The 20,920-nt window shown below is 45.5% G+C and overlaps 1 protein-coding gene and 1 pseudogene across 1 annotated transcript; both read right to left on the minus strand.

The window, feature by feature from the left end:
- Positions 1 to 4,625: 4,625 nt before the first annotated feature.
- On the minus strand, positions 4,626 to 5,560 carry LOC120404093 (annotated as a pseudogene).
- Positions 5,561 to 16,263: 10,703 nt separating this feature from the next.
- On the minus strand, positions 16,264 to 17,202 carry LOC120403422 (olfactory receptor-like protein OLF1). Its single transcript, XM_039534491.1, has one exon. The coding sequence runs from the start codon at positions 17,200 to 17,202 to the stop codon at positions 16,264 to 16,266; it is 939 nt and encodes a 312-aa protein (XP_039390425.1).
- Between the last annotated feature and the right edge of the window lie 3,718 nt (positions 17,203 to 20,920).

The raw sequence follows: 20,920 nt of genomic DNA on the forward strand, positions 1-20,920 counted from the left end.
GTTAGAGAGGAGGGGAGTTTGGTATTTTGATGGGAAGCTTATAAAGTCTATTCTTTGGTATAATCCTTGAGGGAGGGGTTACAAAGAATGTACGCAAAGTCTTCGTTCCTTGAACACCAGTAGAAACAGCCAACAGCCAGAAATCTCTGTATTCAGAAACTCCCAAGTCTGTCACTCCAGGTCAGTGCCCAGGAAACACTATGCCCCTACTTCTTCTAGGAGTCATGCATATAACTCCTCCTCCTGGCTTCTCTGCCTCCTGTGACCTGGAGGTGCCTGGGGCAGTCCTCAGTGAAAATGCCAAAGTCAGGATGTGACAGATTTTTGTTACCAATCTCCCTGAGGCCACAGTTGATCAGGCTGGGCCACAGGATTTTTTGGGGGGAGGAGATGACGAGGCACACCCAGGGTCTAAATTTTAAATCTTTATTGATAAAATAATAAAACAACAGCAGAGAGTGCTGGGAACGCTTTCACGTTACTCAGGGGAAGAAAGAAAACGTCAATGCCCCAAGCCCTAACCCACTTTCATACTTACACATGCAGAACCCAGACTGGCCAAGTCTGGGTGTAAAGTGAGAAGGGTGGGGGGAAAGGTGAACCGTAGTGCTGTCCTGGGCCCAGGCCATTCAAAAATCCACTGGACTCTCCAAATTGCTTCAGCTTTCAGAAGGGTTTTAAGTTCTGGCTCCTCAGGGTGGGGGTGGGGTGCTCTGTTCGGGAACTTCTGCTCCTGGTGCCCTTTCTGTCAGATTATACTGGTCTTCCATGGTTTATTTTAAGCTTTCCCCAAACAACCAGTTTCAGGGCTGTAAAACAGTTCTTTGTTTGTTCCTGGCTGACCTTTGCCATTTTTTCCCCCCGGCCCCTGCATTTTGTTTAACAATTTTTTTTACCGCTGGTTGGGGGGGGGATTAAACTTCCCCCCTTCTGTCTTGGCAGATAGCAGCTGGTCTCGGGCTAAAGATAGCTTTTTATTTATAAACTAAGCTTCCTAGCTGCAGTGTTAAATTAACCTGTTCTTTGCTCCCCCCACCCCGCCCCACTTGGCCTTTTGTACCTGCAAAAAAACTTTCACTCCCCACTCACACACCTTTAACACTCCCCAAACAGGTTTGCAATGCTAGCAACAGCATTAGCAATACACAATGCTAATCTGCCTTCCCAAGGGACTCCCTAAGAAAGGGGGCCTTGGGGTGTAACAAGGGCAGGCTGCAAAAAGGAAGATATTCCCCAAACTGGTGGTTAAAACTGAAGATCTCTGCAGATGCTGTTACAAAATATCTCCAAGCATGCCAGCTTCCTCCTGATTCTTTTGGTAATTTTATTTATTTCCCGTAATTTATAGTCCGTGAAACAGAGTTTAGCAGTAAAATTGCAAATCAATGGGTGAGAGGGGGAAGGTTAAGACAAGAACCGATGGACTTCAATTTCAGCAAGGGCAGTTTAGGCTGGACATTAGGAAAAAACATCCCAACAGTGAGAGTGGCTAAGCACTGGAATAACTTGCCCAGGAAGGTTGTGGAATCTCCACCACTGGAGATTTTTAAGAGCAGACTAGACAAACACCTGTCGGGGATGATCTAGTTAATATTTGGTCCTGCCATGAGTGCAGGGGACTGGAATAGATGACCTCTTGAGGTCCCTCCTAGTCCTATGATCTCACAAAGAGCCTTTCACTGGGGGAACACCAGCCTGAGGACTGGGCAGAGCAAGGGACACACACCTCCCTATACTTCACATTCAGCTCCACTGTATCCCCCATCACACACATAGTGCCCACGGCACACCAAACACACACACACACACACACAATACACAGTGCCCACTACACACACACACAATACACAGTGCCCACTGCACACCAAACACACACACACACAGAGTCCCCACTACACACACACAGCTGGACACTGAGCTTGGTCAGAATGCAGAATCATCTCTCCTGGGAAGCTGGGACAGCTGGAATATTTCAAGTAGCCTGAACAAAAGAACCGAAGGGGATTCTGCTGCCTTGGCAGGCAGATAGGACTAGATTACCCAACTGGGCTTTTCTATCGGTAGCTTCTCTTACGTCTGCTTTATGCTTAAAAATTAGATCAACCGAGCTCTGTGGCACAGGACTGAGAAACTTTTCATACCATGTTTGAGGCAGTTAGCTTGTACTGACCCTCAGTGTAATTCTTCCATTGACCTAGCTAATGCCTCTCGAAGATGTGGATTAATTTCCTCAATGGAAAAACCCATTCCGGCAATGTGAAAAGCATCTACACTATGGCACTGCTGCATGCCATAGCTGAGTCAATGTAATGGCTTCAGCTTAGACATTCCCTGAATCAATGGGAGAGTTTTCTCCCTTCCTATTAAAGCTATTTTTCTCTCCTTTTCCAGTCACTCTTCTCCCTCCCTTGGTAAAGCTCTTTCCTTCTTTTGAAAGGTAAATAGGTTCAGAAAATTTGAAATTTCTCCTCTCAGGATAATTCCTTCCTTCCCCTCCCATGAACAGCTCATTGTCATTTCAATTAAAGGCTGAAGTGCTCTGAAACTGACTTGTTTGCCCATGACTTAGTGGCACCTCTTTGTTTTCCCTCCCTTCACTTACAGTGAGTTGAGAAGGACGGAAGCAGTACCTGCTCAGAACCCTAAAATCAGACTTAGAGTCGAATCTTTCCCTGTTTGCTAACCACACCAACGTTACCCTTAATACCTCTGGAGCTGCTTCCTTGGGTGGCAGAGGTTACATTTAGCTTTGATGAGTTTGAGATTTACTCTGCAGAGGATCTTTGCTCCCAGGACAATGGGTGAGCACAGCACATGCAATTAATGTTGTAGCTGTGTCTCTCCTTGTGGAAATGGAACACAGAGGGACAGAGAATCAGCTGGCCTGGATAGCTGTCTCTCACGTGAGGTGATTTTAATATGATACAAACCTGAGGTGAATGTGTTCCACTTTATTTGTTGGTCACCTCTCCAAATGTCTCGTTAAGTAATTTCCCAGAGTTGGGACAAAAAGGTGTCTAGAAATTGGTGAATTTCTTCGGGACTAATAATTTATTGTCAAAAATAATATCGTTTGGATTGACCTAAAACTATTCTTAAATGTGTTACAAATACTCCTAATAGCTTTGTCCCAAAACAATGCGTGGAGTGGGGGGAGGATTCAGGTGCCGGTCCTTCCCTTTGTAATTTTTAGCCCAATAGTTGGGGTGCTCACCTGTGAGGTGGGAGATCCAGGTTCAATTCCCCCTTCTCTCCAGCGCTGGGCAAAGCCACGTGTGACACTGCACTCAAATGCTTTATGAAAATATGCTTCAGAATATGACATAACTGGAATATGCTTTATGCTAAGTGCCCCATGTAACATATTATTATAAAGATCATAATCTACCAAGTGTGTTCATCCCATTTGTTTACATGGATTATTTCTATGTCTGGAGTTAGGAGAATAAGATATAAACTTGTATCACTGATGTAGACATATTAAGTGAAGGCCATTAAGGGTGCTTCAGAATCACTGATCTGGGAATGGCTCTGTTTACCTGCAAGCCTTCCAGTGTGTGCGTGGGCCAACCCAGGAAGAATGGACACTGGGGTCTTACAGTGACATGTGACCATGTCACCAGACACTGAAATCCATCTTGAAGCTGGTACTTTTCCAGAGGGGGGTGCAATTCCAAACAAAGGTTTCCCACCTTGGGGAAGTTCTATATCAAGTGGGGGACGGCAAACAATGAGTTTTTTCCGCTGGCTTAAGAGACAGCCTCCCCTCCTCACAAAGGATGGGTGAGCACAGGCTGGACCCAGGTCAGAAAAGGCCTCTGACCTGAGAAAGATTTTACCTGAAGTAACAACTTGGGTGAGAAGTTAACATCTGTAACTGATTTCTGAGTGTATTAAGCTTAGCCTTCTGTGTTTTGTTTTGTTTCACTTTGTAACTTACTCTGTTCTGTCTGTTATTACTAAAAACCATTTAAATCCTACTTTTCCTACTTAATAAAGTCACTTTTATTTATTTATAAACTCAGTGTAAGTAATTGTTACCCGGGGGGCAAACAGCTGTGCATAACTCTGTTGCAGGGTTATAGAGGGCAAGCATTTATCATGTTACACTGTATAAGCTTTATACAGAGTAAAACAGATTTATTTGGCGTTTGGATCCCATTGGGAGCTGGCTGTCTGTGTGCTGGAGACAGGTAACCTGCTGAGCTCATTTCAGTCTAGATCTGCAGCTTTCAGGCCATGGCCCAGGCCCTGGGTCAGTGTTGCAGCAGGGTACCATGTCTGGCTCAACAAGGCAGGGTTCTGGAGGCCCAGGCCGGCAGGGAAAACGGACTCAGACGTAATTTCAGCAGAAAAGATAACAGTCCCAATGAGGCTCACGGTGACTGAATCCGGCACACTATGCAGTTGGATTTCCTGCATTTCCTGTGATGCTTCCTGTTTTTGTTCAGTGATCTCAGTTGGGCCCTGCAGATCTTGTTGGAATACAAGCAATTTAATAATAATAACAATAGAATAATGAACAATACTACCACGGGCTCTCTGAAATTACATTGCAATTGGATGGGAATTGAATTCACCTATTTCCATTCCACATCACTAAACCAGTACAGAGTTAAACAGATTCAGGAATTGGTTAGGAGTTTATTCATTGCTCTCCTCAGGGCGTCCTTCACCTCCTTGTTCCTCAGGCTGTAGATGAGGGGGTTCAACATGGGGATCACCAGCGTGTAAAACACTGAGGCCACTTTACCTGTGTCCATGCAATAGCTGAAGGTAGGACATAAATACACGAACAAGAGGGTGCCATAAAACAGGACCACCACAGTCAAGTGGAAAGAGCAGGTGGAGAAGGCTTTGCGCCGGCCCTCGGCAGAGCGGATATGCAGGATGGTGGAGATGATATAGACATAGGAGAGGAGGACAGTGACAAAGATGATCACTGTAATGCAGCAAGTGAAAGTAAACATCAGAATCTCATTGATGCGGGTCTCAGAACAGGAGAGCGCCAACAATGGGGGGATGTCACAGAAGAAATGATTGATGATGTTGGAGCTGCAGAATGACAGCTGAAATGTAAAACACATGCATATCATTGAATCCACAAACCCCACAGCGTACACCCCAGCCACAATCCATTGACAACGCTGCCTGGTCATGGTGACTGTATAGAGCAGCGGGTTACAGATGGCAACATAACGGTCATATGCCATCACAGCCAGCAAGAAGCACTCAACATGTGTAAAAACAGAGAGAACCATTTGCACAGCGCAGGCAGTGTAAGAAATGCTTTTCCTCACGGCTAAGAAATTCAGCAGCATCTTAGGGAAATTATCGAGGATAAGCAGAGGTCACAGAAAGACAAATTACTGAGGAAAAAGTACATGGGGGTGTGGAGTCGGGGATCAATCATGATTGACAAGATCATCCCCCCGTTCCCCACCAGGGTGATACCATAAATCATTAGGAACACCACAAACAGGGGAATCTGCAGCTCCGGACGATCTGTCAGTCCTGAGAGAATGAACTCAGTCACCTCCGAGTGATTTCCCTTTTCCATCTCCTCTGAACAGAGATCAGGCAGCTACAGAGATGTGGGCAGGTGGATGGTGCGGGAAACGTGTCCCTTCTCTGTAATGAAGTAAGTGAAGATAAATGGAGATCAGTTTTTTAATGGACATCAGTACCCGCTCAGGGAAGGGCTTAGTCCACAGAGCCAGATGTTCACAGCTGGTCATTCCAGGTGTTTGATAAGATGCACACACTGTGCAAATACAATGACTCGGAGGTTAATCATGCCCCACACACAGTCGTGTTCACTAATCCAAACAGAAAACAGTGACTTGTGACTCTGCTGTGAGACAGTTTGAAGAGATTATTCCTTAGCAAAAGAAGGGGTGAGAGTAGAGGACTGTCAATCTTTACATCCTCTTTGGGCAAGGGGAGCTCTGTGGCTTGGCATGTCGGGTTGGGGTAAAGTTGCTTACTGTGCTAATTAAGCTTTTGGGCCTTTACTTTAGCCTGTATGAAAATCCAGAGATACAATGGAAAGCACTGGCTTTGGTGACTATGTAATTGCCTATTTTTTCCAACCAAGGAGGTCACTCCTTTAGGTGAAGGGGTAGGGGTTGGGACTGAGGCTGTTAGTGCTAGAGGTCTTGAATTCAATACCTGCTGATCCGCATGGTGTCCGCGTGTGTGTGATCTGTGATGATCTGCCAAAATATTAACAACCGGTTCCCTTCTCCTCACCCCACGAGGGGGTCATGCCCCCCCAGGGACTGCTGCCCCATCCAACCCCCCCATGTTCCTTGGCAGCCCCCCCGGGACCCCTGACCTATCCACCCCCCTTCCCTGTCCCCTGACTGCCCCTGCCACCCCATCCAACCCCTTCTCTCATTCCTGATGGCACCCCGGGACCCCTACCCCATCCAACCACCCCTTCTCTCTGTCCCCTGACTGTTCCTGGAATCCCTACCCCTAACTCCCCCCCACCGCCCCATCCAACCCCTGCTCCTTCCTGACTGCCCCCTCGGGACCCTTGACCCGTTCAATCCCCCTGTTCCCTGCCCTCTGACTGCCCCGACACTAATCCACCGCCCCAACTCCCCTGCCCTCTATCCTACACGCCCTCCCTGCTCCCTTACCGTGCTGCCTGGAGGTGGGGGCCCAGCTGGGCTGGGATTTGGGCTGGGACTGGAGCCACCTGGCTGAGGTCGGGGTCGGACCCGAGGACTGGGCAGGAGCCGCGCCGCCCGGCCGAGGTTGGGGCCAGACCCGGGGGCCGGGCAGGAGCCGTGCCGCACTGCCCAGCGAGGTTGCGGCTGGACCCGGGGGGCAGGAGCCGCGCTGCTCAGCCCCCGGGTCCGGCCGTGACCTCGCCGGGCGGCGCAGTGCTCGAGCCCTCCTCCTCTGGCCCACGCCCCCCAGCCCCAGCTCAAGCTCACCTGGTGAAAGCCACTGCTTCCTTCTCAGCCCTCCCAGGCTTCCCACGCAAACAGCTGATTCGCAGGAAGGTGGGAAGGGGGAGGAGAAGCCGGAGAAGCTTCAGAAGAGGAGGCAGAGGCGGAGTGAGGTGAGCTGGGGCCGGGGGAAGGCTAGGGAGCTGCTAGAGCTTTTGTTAAATTTAAAAGCCCCTTTGGAACTAGTTGTCCCTCGAGGGACAACCAGTTCTAAACGGGCTTCTAAATTTAACAACCGGTTCTCGCAAACCAGTGGGAACCGGCTGCAGCTCACCACTGTGTGTGACTGTAATTCAGGACAATAGCACATACCTGCTGAGAAGAGAGAGAGAGAGAGGTGGTGGCATTTCCCCATCAATAGAATCTGCCAGTTTGGAGAATGTGGGAAATTTTATACTGAGATGTGTGATCTATGGGACATGATTCCAGAAGCAACCGGGAATACCTGAGCTCAGAGAGACAAAGCACCTAATTAATGGGTTCAGTGAACCAAAGCCACCTTGGTGTAATTGGTGCCCTGGGGATTAATTTGACCAACGCTTTCTTACTGTGTTATTAAATGATGCAATTTCTACCAGAGTTACAGAGTATGAAGTTGGGGTACATTTCATCCCGCTGTTGTCAGTGCAAGCCAGGTACTGCATAGAGCTGATCCACAAAGGGTTTTTTTGTTTGTTTGTTTGTTTTTTGTGGAGACCAAAATCTTTTTGCTAAAAACTTAAGATTTCAACTGGAAATACCACGGGGGTGCCTCAGATACCACACACCACCAAGAGGAGCTCAGGAGGAGACCACAGCATGCTATGGACTTCTACAGTTCACAAAACTATCCCTCTTGCATGCATATTATCAATAAACTTTGTTTTATTGTTTTATCTAATCCAGTGTGCTTAAATAGAAGTGTCTGAGAAACTACGTTGCATGCATATTAATGCCTCTAAAGAAATAATGGACAATGTAACGTATTGTCCAGGAGAGGACTGGGCAGCACAGGACGTACATTTTGGGAGGGAAATCAAAGACTGGTGTGTGTATTAGGGTCACCCTGCAGTATAACCAAGGGTGGTGAGAGTCTGAGTGTAACTCAACTATTCCTGGCCAGGCTGCAGTTACACACACATTCTCAGGGTGTGATTTGCCTGCTAGACAGTTGTTTGTGAGTGGCCCAGGTGGAAGCCACTTCAGGAAGACTTTGCAACGTTGCAGGCAGGTGTGACACAGGTGCTGATTAGTCTGGGTTGGACCCTGGTATGTCACAGCCACCAACCTAGAAACTATCCCAGTAACACCAAAGGTGTGGTGCTGACTGACAGTAGTGTTCGATTGACATGAAAGGGTGAGGTCACCACAGGGATGGGCCCATGCACTGATCCATGGCTGCAGATGAACAAGGACATCGATGTCATCACCTCCCCATCTCCATGGGAGGCCCAGTGATGACACTTCTCTTTCTCACTATGTTAGCAGAAATTATCCCCCATGGGTGTGCAGGCTTGGCTGGTATTATCAGTGCTCCGGGGCATGTCGGTGCCCTCTTCTCCTAAGTGGTGCCAACCTGTGAGGCATTGCAGGGTTGATTGTATTAGGAGGAAAAATTGAAGATCCAAGTCAGCTCTATTCTTTGGTATAATCCTTGGTGGATGGGTGTTAAAGAATGTACACAAAGTCCCGCTTCCCTGAACATCAGTAGAAACAACCAGCAGCCAGCAATCTCTGTATTCAGAAACTCCCAAGTCTGACACTCCAGGTCTGTGACCAGGAAACACTATGCCCCTACTTCCTCTAGGAGTCATGCTCACAACTCCTCCTTCTGGCTTCTCTGCCTCCTGTGACCCGGAGGTGCCTCGGGCAGTCCTCACTGAAAATGCCAATGTCGTGGCAGGCTGAAAGAATGAGGATATTCCCCAAACTGATGGTTAACACTGAAGATCTCTGGAGATGCTGCTACAAAGTATCGCCGAGCATGCTAGCTCCCTCTTGATTCTTCTCTTAATTTTATTTATTTCCTATAACTTATAGTCCATGAAACAGAGTGTGACATTGCACCCCATAATGCTTTATAGAAATATGCTCATGGCTTTAAATATGACATAACTGGAATATGATTTATGTTAGATAGGCCATGTAACATATCTTTGCAAAGGTTATTATCGACTGCAGGGGTCGGCAACCTTTCAGAAGTGCTCTGCCGAGTCGTCATTTATTCACTCTGATTTAAGGTTCTGCGTGCCAGTAATACATTTTAACATTTTCAGAAGTTCTTTTTCTATAAGTCTGTAATATATATGTACAGTATATAAGGTTTTTAAAAAGTTTAAGAAGCTTCATTTAAAATTAAATTAAAATGCATAAGAGCCCCTGGACTGGTGGCCAGGAACCGGGCAGTATGAGTGCCACTGAAAATCAGCTCAGGTGCCGCCTTTGGCACACATGCCATAGGTTGCCAACCCCTGATCTACTAGATACGTTCATCCTATTTGTATGCATGTATAATTTTTTTACTCCAAGTTATGAATATTGGCTGTCTACTTGTTTGAATTTAAGTAGCTTAAGTGAAACAGATGGTCAGCTTCTTGAGAAAAAACTTTTCTCAGTAACCGCCCAATCAAGAAACACTTAAGCTAACAATGAACTTAGAGAGACGCCAAACCACATCTGAGCTTTCCTGGGAATGTGGCGTTGGCCTGTAAGGAACTGATTCATGCATGGACATGTGGCATGCCCATGTGACTCCAAACCTCCATCTTGGAGCTGGATTCTGCAGAGGAGATGGGAAGGGGTTTCCACCCACAAGAGAGAGACTATATAAGGCCCTGGGGAAACCCCTCCATTTTGTCTTCAGCTGTCACAAAAGATAGCCCCTCCACCCCAAGGAGATGCCTGAAAGAAACTGGAGCAAAGGACAGTAATTACAGGTGTGTGAGTGATTGATGGATCCAGATTAGGATTAAGTCTAGTCTGGGAAATAGTCTTACTGGAACATCTCTGAGGGTGATATTTACCTGCATTTAGTTTTTACTGTATTAGGCTTAGACTTGCGTGTTCCATTTTATTTTGTTTGGTAATTCACTTTGTTCTGTCTCTTATTACTTGGCACTGCTTAAATCCTACTTTCTGTATTTAATAAAATCACTTTTTACTTATTAATTAACCCAGAGCTTGTTTTAATACCTGGGAGGAGAGCAAACAGCTGTGCATCTCTCTCTATCAGTGTTACAGAGGGCGAACAATTTATGAGTTTACCCTGTATAAGCTTTATACAGGGCAAAACAGATTTAACTGGGGTTTGGACCCCATTGGGAACTGGGTGTCTGAGTGCTGGAGACAGGAGCCCTTCTTAAGCTGTTTTCAGTTAAGCCTGCAGCTTGTGCGGGACGTGGGTGAGACTTGGATCTGTGTTTGCAGCAGGCAAGCGTGTCTGTCTCAAACAAGGCAGGGTACTGAAGTCCCAAGCTGGCAGGGAAAACAGGCTCAGAGGTAGTCTCAGGGCATCGGGTGGCAGCCCCAAGGGGGTTTCTGTGACCCAACCCATCACAGTGGTGAAGTCGAGCAGGATCTGTGCACAGCTGATTGCTCTGAGACACTAGTAGTGATGTTAAGTGAGGTTTGGGTGTGGTGGGTGGAGAACAGACAAAGTGGTTACTGGTTTGTTATTTTCTGATTGCTTACTTCAGAGAAGGGAAAAAGGGACAGAAAAATAAGCAAGAATGAAGTTCAGAGGAAGCTGGAACTGCACAAGTTGCAGACTGCGCAGAAAGGCTGAACACTGGAAGCTGGGAAAGTCTCTGTTAGCTAAGAAGCCCCTGAGCTGAGTGCATTTCAGTTAGAGTGGACTGCAGAGGGGTGTGGCCCAGCACAAGGAAGCAGGAAAATGACTATCAGTGAGGCAGCTGCTAAACTAGAGCTGGCCAGACTGGAAGCAGAAGAGAAAGCAAAGGATCGGGAGTTTCAACTGAGCTCAAAGAAGCAAGGCAACTGCGGACAGAAGGGCTATGGAAGCAGAGGCCGCCAGGGAGGAAGATTTTCACAAAAGGGCTATGAAAGCAGAGGCAGCCATGGATAAATTGGCCCTGGAGTTAAGAGACAGAGAAATACAGGCCCAGATTGAGGTCCTGAAGCATGAACTGGTTGTTATGGAGTGGAAGAGACAAAACTCTCCAGCAGCTGGCCCCACTCCCCAAAAATGCACAAATTGGAATGACTAGGTCCACAGTAGGATGAGTGACATTGCCCAATATTTCATCACCTTTGAGAAACTGTGCACCTTCCATGCAATTCCTGACAATCCAAGAATGACCACACTGGTAGCAAAATTGTCTGGAAGAGCTCTGGACATAGTAAATAAGATACCTATTAATGATGCTTGAAACTATGGTAAATTTAAAGAACTGGTTTTGAAACAGTTTCAGATTACACCAGAAACCTACAGGGTTCAATCCAGGAGTCTTAAGAGGGGATCTGGATTGAGTAATGTGGCTTATATAAATGAAATGAGAGATGTGTTAGATAAGTGGGTGAGGGGAAAAGGCATTACAAGGTTGGAAGAAATGTGTGATTTGGTGACTCAGAAACGATTCCTGAATATGTGCCATGATGATGTAAAACAGTATTTGTGGGACAAAAAGGTGGATGCAGTGGATGGATTGGCTGAGTTTGAAAACTCCTTTGAGCCATCACAAGCTGCTGCAGTTAAACATAAACTGCTGGCAGAGGGGTACAGGGCTGGGGGAAAGCAGAATCACCGTTTTACCCCTGGGAAAAAGGAGGCTGGGAGTTCACCTCCCCATTCCCCTGCTACTCAACCCAAATCTCCTGTACAAGCAGAGGAGTCCAAGAGGTCCTATCATTGTAAGTCCACTGGACGCAGAGGAATAAATGTCCCTTGCTGAGTGGGAACAGGCAGTGGGTAACTCATGAAGGACTTGTAAAGGTTGCTTCTACACAAGCAAGCAGTGAGCATATGCGTGCTGTTAAAGTGAATGGGAAAGTACTTCTAAGAACGAGGGACACGGGTGCAGAGATTTCTGTGGTCAGGAGGGACCTGACCCATGAGCAGGATTTGTTGCCAGGGAAAATGGCAGAATTAGAACTGGTGGGAGGTTACAAAGTCCTTGCACCTTTAGCTAAGGTACACATGGAAAGTGGTGATTTGCAAGCGGAGCAGACTTTTCCAACAGTGGCAAACAATTTTGCACCGTTTCTACTGGGGAATGATTTCTTTGATGTGGCAGAATCTGTCCCAGGGTTGACTTCCAGGAAGATTCAGGTCATCAGGGGACAGGGCCTGCCCTGGGGTGCACAGAAACATGTACCCCAAAGGTGGAAGTTGGGGTTCTGGTACCGCTGTGGTGGGAACAGATCCCAGGGACTCTGTAGCTGGAAGCAAGCCCAACCTGAGGGAAAGAGGGGGATTTTGCTTGCCTGTGAAGGGTCTGTCATAGCTGGTAACTGTGAACCCACAACTGGAGCAAGGTCACCTTCCCTTTTGGGGGACGCAGGAGTGTCTGACTCAGAGGGGAGCCCAGAGAGGCTGCTGTGTGGAAGGGAAAACTAAGGCACACCGGGTGGGGAAATTTTTCACACTCTGTACAAGGCAGTTAGCTTGTACTGACCCTCAGTGTAATTCTTCCATTGACCTAGCTACTGCCTGTCAGAGACATGAATTAACTACATCAAAGGAAAAACCCTTCCATCAATGTGGAAAGCATCTCCACTATGGGGCTGCTGCACACCATAGCTTCTTTTGATAGGTAAATATGTTCAGGAAAGTTGAAATTTCTCCTCTCGGGATAATTTCTTCTTTCCCCTCCCATGAAAGGCTCACTGTCATTTCATTTATAGGCCAAAATGCTCTGAAACTGACTTGTTTGCCCATGACTTGGTGGTACCTCTTTGTTTTTCCACCCTTCACTTACAATGCACTGAGAAGGAGGGAAGCAGTACCTGCTCAGAACCCAAAAATCTGACTTAGAGTCGAATCTTGCCCTGTTTGCTAACCACACCAACGTTACCCTTAATATCTCTGGAGCTGCTTGCTTGAGTCGCAGAGGTTAAATTTGGCTTTGATGACTTTGAGATTTGCTCTCTGCAGCATCTTTGCCCCCAGCACAACAGGTGTGCACAGCACATGCAATTAATGTTGTTGCCCTGTCTTTCCTTGTGGAAATGGAACACAGAGGGCCAGAGCATCATCTAGTCTGGATCACTGGCTCTCCCGTGAGGTCCTTTTAATATGATACAAAACTGAGGTGAATCTATTCCACTTTATTTGTTGGTCACCTCTCCAAATGTCTCTTTAAGTAATTTCCCAGAGTTGGGACACAAAGGTGTTTAGAAATGGGTGAATTTCGTCTGGACAAATAATTTATTGTCAAAACCAATACCGTTTGGATTGACCGGAAACTATTCACAAATGCATTATAAATACTCCTAATTGGTTTGTCCCAAAACAATGTGAGTGTGCCGGGGGAGGATTTAGGTGCCGGTCACAACACAGCCACTGTAGGAGGCAGTCGTGGTCCTTCCCGTTGTAATTTTTAACCCAATAGTTGGGGTGTTAACCTGTGAGGTGGGAGATCCGGGTTCAGTTCCCCCTTCTCTCTAGTCCTGGGGAAAGCCACGTGTGACACTGCACTCCATATGCTTTATGAAAATATGCTTCTGACTACGACATAACTGGAATATGCTTTATGCTAAGTGCCCCATGTAACATATCATCAGAAAGGTTGTAATCTAGTAAGTGAGTTTATCCTATTTGTTTACATGGATTATTTCCATGTCTGCAGTTAGGAGAATAAGATATAAACGTGTATCACTGATGTAGACATATTACGTGAAGGCCATTAAGGGTGCTTCAGAATCAATTAACTGTGAATGGCTCTGTTTACCTGCAAGCCTTCCTGTGTTCCTGTGGGCCAACCCAGGAAGAATGTGACTAGATGGATCACAGAAACCCCCTTGGGGCTGCCAACTGATGTGCCAAGACTGCTTCTGCCCCTGATTTCCCTGCCAATTTGGGACTCCAGAACCCTGCCTGGTTGTGCCAGACACACTTGCCTGCTACAAACACAGACCCAGGTCTCAATCACATCCCACAAACTGCAGGCTTAACTGAAAGGATCTGAAGAAGTTTTCCTGTCTCTAACACTCAGATGCCCAACTCCTAATGGGATCCAATCAGCAAATAAATCCATTTTACCCTGTATAAAGCTTATTCAGGGTAAACTATTGAATTGGTCGCCCTCTATAACACTTATAGACAGATTTACACAGCTGTTTGCCCCCCGCCCCTCCAGGTATTAATACATACTCTGGGTTAAATAATAAGTAAAAAGTGATTTTATTAAATACAGAAAGTAGGATTTAAGTGGTTCCAAGGAGTAACAGAGAGAACAAAGTGAATTACCAAGCAAAATAAAATAGGACACGGAAATCTATGCCTAATACAGTAAGAAAACTGATACAGATAAAACCTCCTCCTCAGAGGAGTTCCAATAAGCTTCCTTTTACAGATTAGTCTCCTTCTAGGTCTGGGTCCAGCAATCACTCACACCCCCTGTGGTTACTGTCATTTGTTCCAGTTTCTTTAAGGTATCCTTAGGGGTGGAGCCAGCTGAAGACAAAATGGAGGAGTCTCCCAGGGGTTAAATTGACTTTCTCTTGTAGGTGGACACCCCTCCCTCCCCCTGCATAGAATCCCAGCTCCAAGATGGAGTTCTGGAGTCACAGGGGCAAGGCACATGTCCATACATGACTGAGTTCCTCACCAGCCAAGCTACATTCCTGGGAAAGCTCAGATATGGATTGACGTCTCCAAGTTTATTGTTGGCTTAAGTGGTTCTTGACTGGCACCTAGTGAGAATAGTCTTTTCCCAGGAAGTTAACCAACTGCTTCACTGAGGGTATTTAAAATTAAGCAAGTACCTCGCCAATATTCATAACTCTGAATACAAAAATTATACATGCATACAAATAGGAGGAATGTATTTAGCAGATCATAACCTTTGCAGCGATATGTTACATGCCATATGTAGCATAAAACATATTCCAGTAATGTCATATCTACATTCATAAGTATATTTCCATAAAGAATTATGGGGTGCAATGTCACACTCGGGTCTTACAGTGACATGTGACCCTGTCACCTGATACTGAAATCCATCTTGAAGCTGGTACTTTTCTAGAGGGGGTTGGAATTCCAAACAAAGGGATGTTCTATATGAAGTAGGGAAGGCAAATTATGAGTGTCTTCAGCTGGCTTAAGAGAAGACCTCCCCACCCCAAAAAGATACGTGCAAGCACCTGGAAACAAAAGGACTGTAGCCACAGGGGTCAGGGAAAACAGGCTGGACCTAGGTCAGAAAAGGCATCTGCCCTGAGAAGGATTTTACCTGAAATAACAACTGGAGTGAGAAGTTAACATTTGTAACTGATTTCTAAGTGTATAAAGCTTAGCCTTGCGTGTTTTGCTTATTTTGCTTTGTGACTTACTTTGTTCTGTCTGTTACTATTTAAAACCAGTCAAATCCTACTTCTTATACTTAATAAAATCATTTTTGTTTATTTATAAACAGTGTAAGTAATTTTTACCTGTGAGGGAGGGGCAAACAGCTGAGAGTAAAATGGATTTATTTGGGGTTTAGATCCCATTGGGAGTTGGGTGTCTGCGTGATGGAGACGTGCATCCTGCTGAGCTGGTCTCAGTCTAGATCTCCAGTGTTGGGGATGCGGCCCAGACCCTGGGTCTGTGTTGCAGCAGGGTAGCGTGTCTGACTCAACAAGACAGGATTCAGAGGACTAAGATGGCAGGGAAAATAGGAGCAGAGGAAATTTAAGAACATCAGGTGACAGTCCCAGTGGGGGTCTCTGAGACCGAACCCGTCACACTATGCACTTGGGTTTCCTGCATTTCCAGAAAGCATCCCAGCCCCTGAGGGATGTGCTATTCCAGTCTGAGTTGATCTCAGTTTCTCCTTTCAAACTTAGATAGATAGATAGATAGATAGATAGATAATCATTGGAACAGAGACATGAAGTTGAGTATCTCACCCTGTAAGTGAAAGCCCCTATCCCCCAGCCTATAGAATAATTCTCCTTTTCTGCCCATGTGATTCTTCCTCTGTTTTGACCACTGATCTGAGTTGGGGCCTGCAGACCTTGTTGCACTACAAACAAATGAAAAATAATAACAATAGAATAATGAACAATACTCCTATGGGCTCTGAAATTACATTGCAATTGGTTGGGAATTGAATTCACCTGTTTCTACTCCATCAGTAAACCAGTAAAGAGTTAGAGAGTTTCAAGAATCTGTTAGGAGTTTATTCATTGCTCTCCTCAGGGCGTCCTTCACCTCTGTGTTCCTCAGGCTGTAGATGAAGGGGTTCAGCATGGGGATCACCACCGTGTAAAACAGCGAGACCACTTTGTCTGTGTCCATGGAATAGCTGGAGGTGGGACGTAAATACACGAAGAGGAGGGTGCCAAAAAGCAGGACCACAGCAGTCAAGTGGAAAGAGCAGGTGGAGAAGGCTTTGTGCCGGCCCTCGGCAGAGCGGATCTGCAGGATGGTGGAGATGATATAGACATAGGAGAGGAGGACAGGCACAAAGCAGATCACCTGAATGCAGCATGTGAAAGCAAACATCACAATCTCATTGATGCGGGTGTCAGAACAGGAGAGCGCCAGCAGTGGGGGGATATCACAGAAGAAATGCCTGATGATGTTGGAGCTGCAGAATGACAGCCGAAATGTAAGGCACGTGTGTATCAGTGAATCCACCATGCCCACAGCGTATGCCCCAACCACCAACTCTTTACAAAGCTGCCAGGACATGGTGACCGTATAGAGCAGCGGGTTACAGATGGCCACATAACGGTCATACGCCATCACAGCCAGCAAGAGGCACACAACGTCTGCAAAAATGATAAGGAGATACAGTTGCACAGCGCAGGCAGTGTAAGAAATGCTTTTCCTCTCGCCTAAGAAATTCAGCAGCATCTTAGGGCAAATTAATGAGGAAAAGCAGAGGTCACAGAAAGACAAATTACTGAGGAAAAAGTACATGGGGGTGTGGAGACGGGGATCAATCGTGATTAACAAGATCATCCCCCCATTCCCCACCAGGGTGATACCATAAATCAGTAGGAACACCCCAAAGAGGGGAACCTGCAGCTCCTGACGATCTGTCAGTCCTGAGAGAATGAACTCAGTCACCTCCGAGTGATTTCCCTTTTCCATCTCCTCTGAACACAGATCAGGCAGCTACAGAGATCTGGACAGGTGGATGGTTCGGAAAACCTTTCCCTTCTCTGTAATGAAGTAAATGCAGATAAATGGAGATCAGTTTCTAAATGGACATCAGTATCTGCTCAGGGAAGGGCTTAGTCCACAGAGCCAGATGTTCACATCTGGTCATTCAAGTTGTTCGATAACGTACACACTGCATAAATACAGTGACACACAGGTTAATCATGCCCCAAATACGAACACTCCTGTTCACTAATCCAAGCAGCAAACAGTGATTTTTGACTCTGCTGTAAAAGAATCAGGGGGAGATTAATTCAGTGTGAGGAGATTATTTGTAAGCTCAAAAAAGAGAGACCGTAAAGAAGTGTCAATGTTTCTACTATCTTTGGGCAAGGAGCTCTGTGGCTTGGCATGTTGGTTTGGGCTAAAGTTGCTTTATGTGCTAATTAATTTTTTTGGCATTTACTTTAGCCCGTATGAAAACCCAGAGATACACTGGAAAGCACTGGCTTCAGTGACTATGTAATTGCCTATATTTTCCAACCATGGAAGTCGCTCCTTTAGCTGAAGGGATAGTACCTGGGACTGAGGCTTTCAGTGCTGGAGGTCTTGAATTCAGTACCTGCTGATCCCCATGGTGTCCATGTGTGTGTGTGTGACTGTAATTCAGGACAATCGCGCGTACCTGCTGAGAAGAGAGAGAGAGATGTGTTGGCGTTTCCCCATCGATAGAAACTGCCAGTTTGGAGCATTCGGGATGTTTTATACTGAGATGTGTGATCTGTGAAACATGATTCCTGAAGCAACTGGGAATACCTGAGCTCAGAGAGACACCACACCTAATTAATGTGTTCAGTGAACCAAAGCCACCTTGGTGTAATTGGTGCCCTGGGGATTAATTTGACCTACTCTTTCTTACTGTGTTATGAAATGATGCAATTTCTACCAGAGTTACAGAGTATGAGGTTAGGGGTATATTTCATCGTGTTGTTTTTAGTGCAAGTTGGGTACTGTGTACAGCTGATCCACAGAGGGTTATTTTTTTGTGGCGTCCGAAACCTTTTTGCTAAAAACGTAATATTTCGATTCGGAAATACCACGGGGTGCCTCAGATACCACACACCACCAATCTCTTCCATGAGCTAGGCTCCTCGGCTGGATTACATCCCCCATGATGCATTTTGGTCTCTCCTTTTGCTGAACCGCCCTGGAACTTCTCCAGAGTCCCACAGCCATGATTTAGGGAGGAAGAGAGTTTGGTATTTTTTTATTGGAAATCTTATAATTTCCAGGAAAAAGAGAATTTCATGGGGAAAAAATAGTTGAATGGAAAATCCAATTTCCCACCAAAAATCTTCTCAAGAAAAATTTTCAACCAGCCTTAGCAATAAATTTGGAATCATAGGAACAGAAAGCTAGATACTGGAGAAACGTACTAATTGTTTGCAGCTGTAACTGATGTCTTCTCAGTCATTCCTGGTTTCAGAATCACCTCATTGTCCCGGCACCAGTAGATGGAATGTAAAACCTGTAAGATATGTAAGAGTACTCCAGATAATCTAGCTATTTATAGCATGCCAATCACCATGGTATCCTATGTCCTTCCCTTGCTAGATTACTCCCCCAAATCGGAAAGATAGATGCACTTATTTTTGCCTGATGGAGACCACACGGTGACCAGAGGATCTCAGGAGGAGACCACAGCATGCTACGGACTTCTGCAGTTAAGAAACTATCCCTCTTGCAGGCATATTATCCACACATAGAGCTCATCTTTAGGATGGTCAGTAAATCTATGAGTCAACTAGAAATACTCATACTCTCAACGCAATTATTAATATATTTTTATAATGTATGTGAAGTTATAAGATGGCACTGTATCGTGTTATTAACACATGTTTCAAACCAAGGCTGGCAAACTAGTCTGTTTTAAACAAAGAAATGTGTGCTCTGCTTAATTTTGTATCTAAACAATAACCATAGTCATTAAGCAGGAAGGGAAACATACGTACCCTAAAAGGTGAGGAAAAGCAGCAGGGAACATCCTTCTACACAGAGTTTTTGTCTTCCAGTAACCAGATGGAAATGTTTCTCAAGGGGGGATAGGACTCTAAAAAGAGGGTATAGACATCCCAAGGCACCTCGCTCTCTCTCTCTCTTCCCCTCCTTGATTCACTGCATCTGAAGGGATAAAGGAAGCAGACATTGGACTGGTGGAAGGGTCATTACTTATGAAATTTGGTCAATAAGACTGTTGAAAGCACATGGTGAGGAAACTTTTGCTTTGAAATTCACATCATTTGCTAACTAAGGAACAAGTTGAATTCTAGCTTTATTTTTCTTGTAACTATGTCTGACTTCTATGCCTCCTTATTTGTACTCACTTAAAATTATCTTTGTAGTCAATAAACTTTGTTTTATTATTGTATCTAATCCAGTGTGTTTAAATAAAAGTGTCTGAGAAACTAAGTTGCATACATATTAGTGCTATTAAAGAAATAATGGACAATGTAACTTGTATGGTCCAGGGTAGGACTGGGCAGCACAGGATGTAAAATTTTGAGAGGGAAATCGAAGACTGTGGAGCGTGTTAGGGTCACCCTGCAGTATAACCAACGGTGGTGAGAGCCTGAGTGTAACCCAACTGTCATAAACAGATAGTTAAGGGTTAAGGTCTCTTTTACCTGTAAAGGGTTAACATGCAGTACCTGATGACCACCTGACCAGAGGACCAATCAGAGACAAGATAATTTCAAATCTCTGTGGAGGGAAGCCTTTGTCTGTGTTCTTTGTTAGAGTTCTCTTTTTGGATCTAAGAGAGGCCAGTCATGTCTCCAAGTTCTCCTGGAATAGTTTCTACTATTCAATAGTGAGTATTAATTAGAAAGGCGGATTAGTCTTATAATTTGATTTATACATTTGCAATTGTGTGTTGCTGAAGGAATTTCTTTAATTCTGTACTATTATTGCTTTTACTGAAAAAGAAAGGAGGGGGGATTCTCTCCAGAGATTGGTAAGTTTAGACCTGTATATTGTTCCGTCTTGGTTACAGAGATAGTGACTTTCTTTTTTAATTCTTTAATAAATTATTTTCTATTAAGGACTTGGTTGGTCTTTCCTTGGGTGGATTCTCAGGGAAAGGAGAGGAGGGAGGTATCCCTCTGTAGTTGGATCCCGGTATCTCTCCTAGGAAAAGGGAGGGGGGGAGAAAGCAGGGGGGAATGGTTTATTTCTCCTGGGTGTAAGAATTCCATGGATTTGGGGTTCTTGGGATCCCCAAGGATTTTGGGGAAGGACTGTGTCCCAATCCACGTACCTGATTGAGTGGTGGCAGCTTTACCAGATCTAAACTAGGATTTTAGTTTAGAAGAAGGATTCATACAGGTCCCCATATTGGAACCCAACATCTCTAAGTGGGGGTGAGACCTATGACACCAACTATTCCTGGCCAGGCTGCAGTTACACACACATGCTCAGGATGTGATTTGTTGGTGAGTGGCCCAGTTGGAAGCCACTTCAGCAAGGCATTGCAAGGTTGCAGGTGACAAAGCTGTTGCTTAGTCTGGGTTGGACCCTGGTATGTTACAGCTCCCTCCCGATTCTTTTGTTAATTTTATTTATTTCCCATAACTTATAGTCCTTGAAACCAAGTTTAGGAGTATGTAGACAGGCCGACTCACCCCTGCGGTGCCTCTTGGTGGTCATCTTC

The sequence above is a fragment of the Mauremys reevesii genome, linkage group 4 (assembly GCF_016161935.1).
Source record: "Mauremys reevesii isolate NIE-2019 linkage group 4, ASM1616193v1, whole genome shotgun sequence".
In the NCBI taxonomy this organism is placed as follows: domain Eukaryota; kingdom Metazoa; phylum Chordata; order Testudines; family Geoemydidae; genus Mauremys; species Mauremys reevesii.

Excerpts from the sequence above, each read along its gene's own strand:
- LOC120403422 (XM_039534491.1), bottom strand. The coding sequence starts at position 17,202 with ATGGAAAAGGGAAATCACTCGGAGGTGACTGAGTTCATTCTCTCAGGA.